At 46.1% G+C, this 12,444-nt stretch overlaps 2 protein-coding genes across 5 annotated transcripts; both read right to left on the bottom strand.

The window, feature by feature from the left end:
* Positions 1-6,839: 6,839 nt before the first annotated feature.
* Positions 6,840-9,372, bottom strand: LOC130458774 (nascent polypeptide-associated complex subunit alpha, muscle-specific form-like). Of its 4 annotated transcripts, none has more exons than XM_056825408.1 (7): positions 9,103-9,370; positions 8,814-9,027; positions 8,707-8,734; positions 8,390-8,624; positions 8,196-8,251; positions 8,047-8,108; positions 6,840-7,961 (listed from the first exon to the last, which is right to left on the bottom strand). In XM_056825408.1, exons 1-7 carry the CDS (start codon positions 9,204-9,206, stop codon positions 7,023-7,025), a joined length of 1,638 nt encoding a protein of 545 aa, XP_056681386.1. In that variant the 5' UTR covers positions 9,207-9,370; the 3' UTR covers positions 6,840-7,022. The 4 variants fall into 4 exon arrangements, with proteins under 4 accessions (XP_056681386.1, XP_056681388.1, XP_056681389.1 ...); XM_056825410.1 differs by having other exon boundaries at positions 8,196-8,230; XM_056825411.1 differs by lacking the exon at positions 8,047-8,108 and having other exon boundaries at positions 7,167-7,961; positions 8,390-8,734; positions 9,103-9,372.
* LOC130459023 (acetylcholinesterase collagenic tail peptide-like) lies at positions 9,346-11,184 on the bottom strand. Its single transcript, XM_056826238.1, has 2 exons — positions 9,747-11,184; positions 9,346-9,653 (listed from the first exon to the last, which is right to left on the bottom strand). The coding sequence occupies exons 1-2, from the start codon at positions 10,417-10,419 to the stop codon at positions 9,346-9,348; spliced, it is 981 nt and encodes a 326-aa protein (XP_056682216.1). The 5' UTR covers positions 10,420-11,184.
* Positions 11,185-12,444: the final 1,260 nt, after the last annotated feature.

Here is a 12,444-nt window from a genome sequence, read left to right as displayed (position 1 = left end):
GAATGGTCTGTCCTTTGAAAAACGTCTATTGTGATTGGTAGATGGAAGAACTTAGGGGAGGTGACATAGGAGAAAATTCCCTTTAAATAGGAGCTCAGAGACATTCAGATTCAGGATTGAGCTGGTGAAGTCAGCTGAGATGAAGCTGGCCTGGTGTCACTAGAATCCTTACTTGAACAAATCTTGTGGTGAGTGATTAAGGACTGACTGATCTTTCTCTTAGGGCTTAAGGCCTGGGTTGGCCAGAGCTGCCCTGGGCTAGCCTATCCTTTTCTCATTATTTCCTTTTTCTCTCTTTCTTTAATTCCTCATTGGATGAATTAAAATCTCTATAAAACCCAGTTGATTTGGGTATATTTCATAATTGGGAATATTTCCCTGGTGACCACCTTATATATTTGATTTTAAAACAAGACACTGTCTTGAAACCATATTTTCTGCGGTCACAATTTACTCAACCACTCTTATATCTACAACAATTTATGTCTTCCACTATTTTAATCATTACAGTTTATGGCTGACCACGAGGTTGGTGAGAAAACCCTCAAAAAGTTTCTGTGAAATCTTTTTCCTTTCTCTCTTTGATTTATTACTTGCTCTATCAGTCAGTTTTGTTTTCTTTTTTTTTAACTTGACTTCAAAAATACAGCTGCAAGAACGGGTGAGTAAAAAACCTTTTTGAATCTCCTTAAATTAAGCTATTTTAGATCTTAGCAACAGGGTCCTAAGGTCCTGGCTAGCAGCTGCCTAAATTAGGACCAGAAAAACCTGGGAAAGCTTTTGGCCTTGTCCTGCTTCCCACGTGTTTACTTTAGAAATATGTGGTTACAGCCAGTTCACAACATACTTAACAACTGGCTATTCAGCTCTATGACCAAGCTTGTAAAATTCGCATTCTTTGTCTCTCTGAAATTTCTCATACCATGCGATTTATGGCAAAATATAATCAACACAGTACTCCCCCTTGGATTTTGATTGTTATAGCTGTAATATTGTATTTCCTTAAAAAACCCACTTCTCAGTCAAACCAACGGAATGTTCCTTCTACTACTCAACAAAATGCAGAACTAAATACTCGGCTTGAGCTTATAGAGGAAAGTCAGGGAGAGATTGTAGCTTTCATAAGAAACATTAAAAGAGAGTTAAGAACATTATCAAAATCTCTGTCCCAACTTGCTCTGGACATTAACCCTCCTAGCCAACCCACTGCTCCTCCTGCTCTTAGGAAAGCGATGAGATGTCAGGCAAAATGCACTTTGAAATTCTAATTAGGAACCCAAGTTATTGAAAATTGATCATCTACATCCATGTATAGATTATGTTCCTGGCAATGCCTATGTAGACATTATGTTCCAACTGCCATTGCTGTAGTTACATGTTAATATCATTATTGATCATTAGTCCTTGAACTCCATCTTCTTGGGGAATATCTTTATGGGGATTCTTTCTGGCTCTCTAATACCAGTCCCAGAATTCAGGCAGGCCACTGGATTCGTGGTTTATTAGCTTCCACTTCAAGTACTGGAAGACGTTCTGGTATATGAAAGTAAAGCCTCAGAGGTAAACTGAGTGCTCTAGGTTGGACAATGTCTGTGGACGCGCAGTTGTTGACCCTCCTGGGTGGAATAGGTTATTGCACACATACATGGAGCAAGGGCAAAGTATTCCCTCAGTTTCCCCTTTTGGAGTATGTATTGAAAATAGGAAAAAATACACACTAATAAGCTTGTAGTAAAAGCAGATGGAATATTATTCATTGACAACTAGGAAAAATAAGTCACATCAAACTCTATATGAACAAGAAGCTGTAGAAATTGCTTCTACATCGAAAGCAAATCAAGTTTCTGTTAATCCAAACGTTGGTTTGGTGGAATGAATTTTGCAAACATTGGTTATGGTATATTCTGGGTTATTCTATTGAATGGTTCATTTACCCAGAAGCAGAGATTTAAATAAGGCTCATATAAGAAACACGCAGCCAGAAGGTGCAAGGTCACTTCATTAGCTTCATTCTTATTATGTCTACTACAAATCAGAATGTCATGTCTTTGGGAACATTGATACTTGAATTGATGTTTGCACTGCTGTTTGGAAAATGTAAAAGATGCGAATATATTTGGTATGCGATTCAAAAACAACAAAAAGGGGATAAGAGAGAAAGTATTTTAAGAACATTTTTATACCATTTTATATCACTTTTCATTCTATTGATCAATCTTGATTTGATGCTCTCACTTTATTTTCTCTGAATACTTAGAACTTAGTGGAAAATTTGATATCCAATCACAGAAAGCAAGAGAAACATAAAAAGGGAAATATGAAAGAAAGGGAAAAGGAGATAAATCTTATCTTTTTCTTCAAGTCAAACTCTCTTCTATAAGGACTACATTTACATCAAATTATATATATTAATATGTGGGGAAAATGTAATGTATAAATAGGGGGTAAAGAAAGACCAAATAGAATAAGCTTTCTCACACAAAGATTCACATGGGAAGGGGAGGGGAAGAAAACTCCTATAAGAAGGAGAGGAAGAGAGGGGTTTTTTACTTAAACCTTAATCTCAGGGAAATCAACTCTGAGAGGGAAAAACATCCAGATCCATTGGGATCATGAATTCTATCTTACCCAACAAGGGTAGGGAGAAGAGAAAACCAAGGGGGGGATGGGGGGGATGGGGGAGAGGGTAAACAAAAAGGGAGGGAAAGAGAGGGGGGAGGGGGAGGGAACAAAAAGGGAGGGACTAAAAAGGGAAACATCAAGGGAGGGGACAAGGGGGACTGATTCAAAGTAAATCACTGGACTAAAAGGTAGAGCCGAAGAAGAAAAGGTTAGAATTAGGGAAGGATATCAAAATGCCAGGGAGTCCACAAATGACAATCATAACTTTGAACGTGAATGGGATGAACTCACCCATAAAACGTAGACGAATAGCAGAATGGATTAGAATCCAAAACCCTACCATATGTTGTCTTCAAGAAACACACATGAGGCGGGTTGACACCCACAAGGTCAGAATTAAAGGATGGAGTAAGACCTTCTGGGCCTCAACTGATAAAAAGAAGGCAGGAGTGTTAATCATGATATCTGATAAAGCCAAAGCAAAATTAGACCTGATCAAAAGGGATAGAGAAGGTAATTATATTTTGTTAAAAGGGACTCTAGACAATGAGGAAATATCATTAATCAACATGTATGCACCAAATAACATAGCACCCAAATTTCTAATGGAGAAACTAGGAGAATTGAAGGAAGAAATAGACAGTAAAACCATATTAGTGGGAGACTTAAACCAACCATTATCAAATTTAGATAAATCAAATCAAAAAATAAATAAGAAAGAGGTAAAAGAAGTGAATGAAATCTTAGAAAAATTAGAATTAATAGACATATGGAGAAAAATAAATAGGGATAAAAAGGAATACACCTTCTTCTCAGCACCACATGGCACATTCACAAAAATTGACCATACATTAGGTCACAGAAACATAGCACACAAATGCAGGAAAGTAGAAATAGTGAATGCAGCCTTCTCAGATCACAAGGCAATAAAAATAATGATTAGTAATGGTACATGGAAAACCAAATCTAAAACCAATTGGAAATTAAACAATATGATACTCCAAAACCGTTTAGGTTAAAGAAGAAGTCATAGAAACAATTAATAATTTCATCAAGGAAAATGACAATGGCGAGACATCCTTTCAAACCTTTTGGGATGCACCCAAAGCGGTAATCAGAGGTAAATTCATATCCCTGAATGCTTATATTAACAAACAAGGGAGAGCAGAGATCAATCAACTGGAAATGCAAATGAAAAAACTCGAAAGCGATCAAAACCAAACTAGAAATCCTAAAAATTAAGGGAGAAATTAATAAAATCGAAAGTGATAGAACTATTGATTTAATAAATAAGACAAGAAGCTGGTACTTTGAAAAAACAAACAAAATAGACAAAGTACTGGTCAATCTAATTAAAAAAAGGAAGGAAGAAAAGCAAATTAACAGCATTAAAGGTGAAAAGGGGGACAGCACCTCCGATGAAGAGGAAAGTAAGGCAATCATTAGAAATTACTTTGCCCAATTATATGGCAATAAATACACCAATTTAGGAGAAATGGATGAATATATACAAAAACACAAACTGCCTAGACTAACAGAAGAGGAAATAGAATTCTTAAATAATCCCATATCAGAAAATGAAATCCAACAAGCCATCAAAGAACTTCCTAAGAAAAAATCCCCAGGGCCTGATGAATTCACCAGTGAATTCTATCAAACATTCAGAGAACAGTTAATCCCAATACTATACAAACTATTTGACATAATAAGCAAAGAGGGAGTTCTACCACACTCCTTTTACGACACAAACATGGTACTGATTCCAAAACCAGGCAGGGCAAAAACAGAGAAAGAAAACTATAGGCCAATCTCCCTAATGAATATAGATGCAAAAATCTTAAATAGGATACTAGCAAAAAGACTCCAGCAAGTAATCAGAAGGATCATTCACCATGATCAAGTAGGATTCATACCAGGGATGCAGGGCTGGTTCAACATTAGGAAAACCATCCACATAATTGACCACATCAACAAGCAAACTACCAAGAACCACATGATTATCTCAATTGAGATGCAGAAAAAGCCTTTGATAAAATACAACACCCATTCCTATTAAAAACACTAGAAAGCATAGGAATAAAAGGGTCATTCCTAAAAATAATAAACAGTATATATCTAAAACCATCAGCTAATATCATCTGCAATGGGGATAAACTAGATGCATTCCCAGTAAGATCAGGAGTGAAACAAGGATGCCCATTATCACCTCTACTATTTGACATTGTACTAGAAACACTAGCAGTAGCAATTAGAGAAGATAAAGGAATTGAAGGCATCAAAATAGGCAAGGAGGAGACCAAGTTATCACTCTTTGCGGATGACATGATGGTCTACTTAAAGAATCCTAGAGATTCAACCAAAAAGCTAATGGAAATAATCAACAACTTTAGCAAAGTTGCAGGATACAAAATAAACCCACATAAATCATCAGCTTTTCTATATATCTCCAACACAGCTCAGCAGCAAGAACTAGAAGGAGAAATCCCATTCAAAATCACCTTAGACAAAATAAAATACCTAGGAATCTACCTCCCGAGACAAACACAGGAACTATATGAACACAAACTACAAAACACTCGCCACACAACTAAAACTAGACTTGAGCAAACGGAAAAACATTAACTGCTCATGGATAGGACGAGCCAATATAATAAAAATGACCATCCTACCCAAACTTATTTATCTATTTAGTGCCATACCCATTGAACAACCAAAATACTTCTTCACTGATTTAGAAAAAACCATAACAAAGTTCATTTGGAAGAACAAAAGATCAAGGATATCCAGGGAAATAATGAAAAAAAACACATATGATGGGGGCCTTGCTATATTACAAAGCATCAGTCATCAAAACAATTTGGTACTGGCTAAGAAACAGAAAGGAAGATCAGTGGAATAGACTGGGGGAAAGTGACCTCAGCAAGACAGTATACGATAAACCCAAAGATCCCAGCTTTTGGGACAAAAATCCACTATTCGATAAAATCTGCTGGGAAAGTTGGAAGACAGTGTGGGAGAGACTAGGAATAGATCAACACCTCACACCCTACACCAAGATAAATTCAAAATGGGTGAGTGACTTAAACATAAAGAAGGAAACCATAAGTAAATTGGGTAAACACAGAATAGTATACATATCAGACCTTTGGGAGGGGAAAGGCTTTAAAACCAAGCAAGACATAGAAAGAATCACAAAATGTAAAATAATTTTGACTACATCAAACTAAAAAGCTTTTGTACAAACAAAACCAATGTAACTAAAATCAGAAGGGAAACAACAAATTGGGAAAAAATCTTCATAGAAACCTCTGACAAAGGTTTAATTACTCATATTTATAAAGAGCTAAATCAATTGTACAAAAAAAAATCAAGCCATTCTCCAATTGATAAATGGGCAAGGGACATGGATAGGCAGTTCTCAGATAAAGAAATCAAAACTATTAACAAGCACATGAAGAAGTGCTCTAAATCTCGTATAATCAGAGAGATGCAAATCAAAATAACTCTGAGGTATCACCTCACGCCTAGCAGATTGGCTAACAGGACAGCAAAGGAAAGTAATGAATGCTGGAGGGGATGTGGCAAAGTAGGGACATTAATTCATTGCTGGTGGAGTTGAGAACTGATCCAGCCATTCTGGAGGGCAATTTGGAATGATGCCCAAAGGGAGCTAATAGACTGTCTACCCTTTGATCCAGCCATAGCACTGCTGGGTCTGTACCCCAAAGAGATAATGGGGAAAAAGACTTGTACAAGAATATTCATAGCTGCGCTCTTTGTGGTGGCCCCAAACTGGAAAACGAGGGGATGCCCTTCAATTGGGGAATGGCTGAACAAACTGTGGTATATGTTGGTGATGGAATTCTATTGTGCTAAAAGGAATAATAAAGTGGAGAAGTTCCATGGAGACTGGAACAACCTCCAGGAAGTGATGCAGAGCGAGAGGAGCAGAACCAGGAGAACATCGTACACAGAGACTAATACACTGTGGTATAATCGAAGGTAATGGACTTCTCCATTAGTGGCGGTGTAATGTCCCTGAACAACTTGCAGGGATCCAGGAGAAAAAAAAAACACCATTCATAAGCAAAGGATAAACTATGGGAGTGGAAACACCGAGGAAAAGCAACTGCCTGAATACAGCGGTTGAGGGGACATGACAGAGGAGAGACTCTAAATGAACACTCCAATGCAAATACTATCAACAAAGCAATGGGTTCAAATCAAGAAAACATGTAATAACCAGTGGACTTACGCATTGGCTATGGGGGGTGGGGGTGGGGGGAGGAAAAGAAAATGATCTATGTCTTTAATGAATAATGCTTGGAAATAATCAAATAAAATATATTTAAAAAAAATTAAAAAAAAATCTAATGCAGTTAGGTGGCCTGGGCAGGGGATTAGCTGGAGCCCCTGGTACAGGTGCAGACCACCTTTTTGCCCTGTTGCCATGCTCTGGTGAGCCAGCTCGGTGGCTTCTGGATAGCCTTCCTCAGAGCCTTGAAACTGGCGCAGGGCTGTGAGGCCTGGGTGGGCTCCGGACCGTCCCTCGGGTTGTCCTTGGGCTGCTCTGTGGCGACCCCGGCGGCTTCCGGAGGCTGGCAGCGGACCCACCCGAACCGCCAGGCATCCCAGGCCTCAATTTTTTTTAAAAGACCTTCGGCCAGTGTTCTGGGCTCCCCTAAGGTTTCCCGAACCTTAACCCGCAGTGGCGGCTCCTGCATGCTCGGGCATTTGCACAGCCTTCGGGGCTGTGGCTGCTCTTGGGGGAGCTGCTGCCATTTTGAATGGTGGTGGTGGTGTTTTGAGTGGTGGTGGTGCCTCTTGGAATGGCGCCTCTCTTGGGGGCCCTCTTGGGGCTGCGGCTGCAGCTGGTCTTGGGGGAGCTCCTGGGGCTGCAGCTGGTCTTGGGGGAGCTCCTGGGGCTGCGGCTGCTCTTGGGGGAGCTCCTGGGGCTGCGGCTGGTCTTGGGGGAGCTCTTGGGGCTGCGGCTGCTCTTGGGGGAGCTCCTGGGGCTGCGGCTGGTCTTGGGGGAGCTCCTGGGGCTGCGGCTGCTCTTGGGGGAGCTCCTGGGGCTGCGGCTGGTCTTGGGGGAGCTCTTGGGGCTGCGGCTGGTCTTGGGGGAGCTCCTGGGGCTGCGGCTGGTCTTGGGGGAACTCCTGGGGCTGCGGCTGCTCTTGGGGGAGCTCCTGGGGCTGCGGCTGCTCTTGGGGGAGCTCCTGGGGCTGCGGCTGCTCTTGGGGGAGCGGCAGCTTGTTGGCAGTGCCCGGCTCCTGGGGGTGCTCTTGGGAGGGTGGCCTGGAGGGCCCTGAAGAGGACGTCTCCGCTGGTGAGGCAGCCTGGCAAGGGCAGGGGGGAGGAGTCACGCCGGGCCTCTGGGCCGGGCCCAGCTGGCCTGACAGTCAGTCCCAGCCTCCCTAGTACCTTAGACAGGTGAGACCCGGAAATTGTGGAGAACAGAGTCCGGATGGTGACTCTCGGCTGCCCTGGGGGGGATTCGGGACCGGGTTAGGCCTCCGGAAGAGCCCCGAGCCAGAGAGCAGGGGAGCAGGGGGGAGGGGGGCGTCCTTTACCTTCCACTTCCACTAGGCTCCCCGGGGTGCTCCTCCTGAAAAGGGTGGGCTCTGATCTAAGGAAGCAACCCACCGCACTCTGGCCTGCTGGGTGTCCAGGACCAGCCCTCCCTCTCCTCCAGGCCCTTGTGCCCGCCCCCGCCCCCGCCCCCGCCCCTTCCCCCCCGCCCCCGCACGCTTGGGGCCACGCCCACTTCTGCTGCTCTTCTCTCCTGACTGGGAGCTTCTGCTGGGACCGGAAGGACATGGGGGCGGCTTCCGCTCTCGACATCACTTCCGGGAGGGCCGGGGCGCTCTGCTGGTCCATCAGTTGGGAGAGCGGCCCAGGGTAGTGCAGTGCTTTGTCCCAGGTCCAGCCCGGGCTCCCCTTGGTCCTCGGGACGGGGTACTGGGGAGGGAAGGCCACCTCCTTCCGTTTGGGGGGGGCCTCTGTGGAGGGACCAGAAGGGCCTCAGAAACCCAGAGCCAGGCGGAGGCGCCGGGGCAGGAGGCAGGAGGAGGGTTTTCTCACCCGCTGCGGACATCGGGGCGCTCTCGTCCTGGGGGAGAGGAAGAGTGGGGGTCACGGGCCGCCCGCGCCGCCTCCCGGCGTCAGAGGGGGCTCCGGGCGGCCCTCACCTGGGCGGCCTGCTCGTCGGGGCTCCGGGCCCAGGCCGGGATGGGCCCCTGCATCAGGAAGATCAGGAAGCGCCAGCGGTTGAACAGGAGGCAGCCCTCGGCCGGCTCGGCCACCAGCCTCAGGTAGAAACTGCGGCCGGAGGCCAGGCGGAGCTTCAGCCTCCATCCGGCCTCGCTGTGGACAAACAGGCGGACCAGCTGTGCCGGCAGCAGCCTGTGGGGAGCACGGGGTGAGCCGGGCCCGGCACAGAGAGGGGGGCAGGCAGGCAGGGCCGGGCCGCCCGGTCACCTGGTGAGCTCCAGCCGCGGAGGCTGCTTCTTGCTTTGGACGGGCCGGGCCAGCAGGACGAGGTCCGGGAGCAGGAGCCCCGGGAAGGAGGAGGCCACCGCCATGGTCACCGGGTTCTCCTTCTTGTGCAGGAAGACAGGCTCCCCCTTGTTGGTGACCTGGGGAGGCCGGGGCGGGGCAGCCGGGAGCACCCTGACCTCCGCCTGGCGCCCCCCACCGCCCCTCCCTCCCCCCCGCCGCCCCCTACCACCCCTGCCATCCCCCACAGCCCCCGCCCCCACGGCCCCCTGCCACCCCCTCAGTGCCTCCCACTACCCCCCCCCCCTCCCGCCGCCGCCTCCCAGCCCTCCCCCGTCCTCCCCCAGCCGGGCCCATCGGCCTGCCTGGGGTCACCTGCAGAAAGTCACTCTCGAACATGGCCGTGAACGGCCCGAGGGGCGGGTAGTTGCCCTCCGCCACGGCTCTCTGTAGAGGGCCAGGCTTGGGGAAGCACAGCGGGAAGGATAGTTCCGCTTCCACTTCCGGCAGGTGGAGCTCTCCGGGCAGAACAACTGCGAGCAGGGAGGAAGCAGGCCGGAGCTGGGGGCTGGCCGGCCCCCGCGGGCTCCCCTGCATCCCTGCAGCCCCCCAGGCCGGGGCCCCACCTGGTGAGGGTTTCCGGGGTTTCATTGGGCTCAGGGAGTCTCGGTGCGCCTGAAGATCAGGGCTCTGGGGTGGGGGTGGAGGGGGCTGCTGGAGGAGGGCCAGGATACTCTCTGCGGGGAGGGCAGACTGGCTATGGCTCTCTGGGACAGCTGAGCTAAGAAGGGGCAGCCTCGCAGGCGTAACACAGCCAGGAGGCCCCCGTTGTGACCTCATGCATGGGTCAGGAGGGTCAGGGGGGGCCAGCTGGCAGCATTCCCCGGGTCCCATGCAAGGCAGGACAAGGAAGAAGGGGGCAGCACCCCGGAGGAAGGTCCTCTCCAGCCCCTGGACACAAAGGGGGTGTGGGGGGGCCACCCGAAAGTTTGGGCCTGTCTCAGGAGGCGCCCCGGGGCCTTTCCTGCAGAGCTCAGAGCCAAAGCCCAAGGCCCGCTGCTCAGCTAGCTCTGGAGAGGGAAGGACAGGCAGCCCACATTCTAGGCAGGGGCTCTGGGGAAAGCTCTGAAGTCTTTGAGCAGGGCTGTAGCTTGAGGCTGTTGCAGCCTCCCCAGGCCCCCTTTGCCTTTTCAGGGGAACCTCCAGGAGCCACCAGGGCCCCCTATAAAGGGACTCTGGAGAGCCGGGCCACAGGCTGTTGCTCTCCCTGAGGTGCCTTTGGCCCAGCATGATCTCCATGCTCTGGGCCTGACTCTCCCTGACTAGTCCTGGACAGTGAGAGGGTTAGAGTGGATCTGGAGCCCCGGAACCCTCGGCTTACCCTAGAGGGGTGTGAACCTTAAAAATTCTCAGACCCTACTTCATAAGGTTAAGATTGTAAACCTTAAAAAATTCCCAGACCCTACTTCATAAGGTTGGGTTAAGACCATTCCCCATTGGGACCATTCCTCATTTGGGCAGTGAAGGTACTTGATCAGGAATGTGAGAACTCTACTTCACCATACTTAAGCATGCTTTAGGGGAAGATAAAGTTGTAAACTCTTTGCTGAACAATGAAAAGTATTTAAACCCATTCTTATAGTAAGACAAAAAGTTCTTAAGCTATGCCTATTTTTGGATATAATACAAAAGGGTGCTAAGTACCTATAAAGGTCAGGCAAGTTGTGAATTTACAAGGAGCAAAGAGGTGAGAAACTTACTCAGAAGTTTTCTGGTGTGAACTTAATAAAAAAATTTAAGCCGCCTTAGGTGTGAACTAAGAATGGTCTGTCCTTTGAAAAACGTCTATTGTGATTGGTAGATGGAAGAACTTAGGGGAGGTGACATAGGAGAAAATTCCCTTTAAATAGGAGCTCAGAGACATTCAGATTCAGGATTGAGCTGGTGAAGTCAGCTGAGATGAAGCTGGCCTGGTGTCACTAGAATCCTTACTTGAACAAATCTTGTGGTGAGTGATTAAGGACTGACTGATCTTTCTCTTAGGGCTTAAGGCCTGGGTTGGCCAGAGCTGCCCTGGGCTAGCCTATCCGTTTCTCATTATTTCCTTTTTCTCTCTTTCTTTAATTCCTCATTGGATGAATTAAAATCTCTATAAAACCCAGTTGATTTGGGTATATTTCATAATTGGGAATATTTCCCTGGTGACCACCTTATATATTTGATTTTAAAACAAGACACTGTCTTGAAACCATATTTTCTGCGGTCACAATTTACTCAACCACTCTTATATCTACAACAATTTATGTCTTCCACTATTTTAATCATTACAGTTTATGGCTGACCACGAGGTTGGTGAGAAAACCCTCAAAAAGTTTCTGTGAAATCTTTTTCCTTTCTCTCTTTGATTTATTACTTGCTCTATCAGTCAGTTTTGTTTTCTTTTTTTTTAACTTGACTTCAAAAATACAGCTGCAAGAACGGGTGAGTAAAAAACCTTTTTGAATCTCCTTAAATTAAGCTATTTTAGATCTTAGCAACAGGGTCCTAAGGTCCTGGCTAGCAGCTGCCTAAATTAGGACCAGAAAAACCTGGGAAAGCTTTTGGCCTTGTCCTGCTTCCCACGTGTTTACTTTAGAAATATGTGGTTACAGCCAGTTCACAACATACTTAACAACTGGCTATTCAGCTCTATGACCAAGCTTGTAAAATTCGCATTCTTTGTCTCTCTGAAATTTCTCATACCATGCGATTTATGGCAAAATATAATCAACACAGTACTCCCCCTTGGATTTTGATTGTTATAGCTGTAATATTGTATTTCCTTAAAAAACCCACTTCTCAGTCAAACCAACGGAATGTTCCTTCTACTACTCAACAAAATGCAGAACTAAATACTCGGCTTGAGCTTATAGAGGAAAGTCAGGGAGAGATTGTAGCTTTCATAAGAAACATTAAAAGAGAGTTAAGAACATTATCAAAATCTCTGTCCCAACTTGCTCTGGACATTAACCCTCCTAGCCAACCCACTGCTCCTCCTGCTCTTAGGAAAGCGATGAGATGTCAGGCAAAATGCACTTTGAAATTCTAATTAGGAACCCAAGTTATTGAAAATTGATCATCTACATCCATGTATAGATTATGTTCCTGGCAATGCCTATGTAGACATTATGTTCCAACTGCCATTGCTGTAGTTACATGTTAATATCATTATTGATCATTAGTCCTTGAACTCCATCTTCTTGGGGAATATCTTTATGGGGATTCTTTCTGGCTCTCTAATACCAGTCCCAGAATTCAGGCAGGCCACTGGATTCGTGGTTTATT

The sequence above is a fragment of the Monodelphis domestica genome, chromosome 4 (assembly GCF_027887165.1).
Source record: "Monodelphis domestica isolate mMonDom1 chromosome 4, mMonDom1.pri, whole genome shotgun sequence".
In the NCBI taxonomy this organism is placed as follows: domain Eukaryota; kingdom Metazoa; phylum Chordata; class Mammalia; order Didelphimorphia; family Didelphidae; genus Monodelphis; species Monodelphis domestica.
Note: the sequence above shows the minus strand (reverse complement) of the source record. Positions and strands in the feature narration are given on the sequence as shown.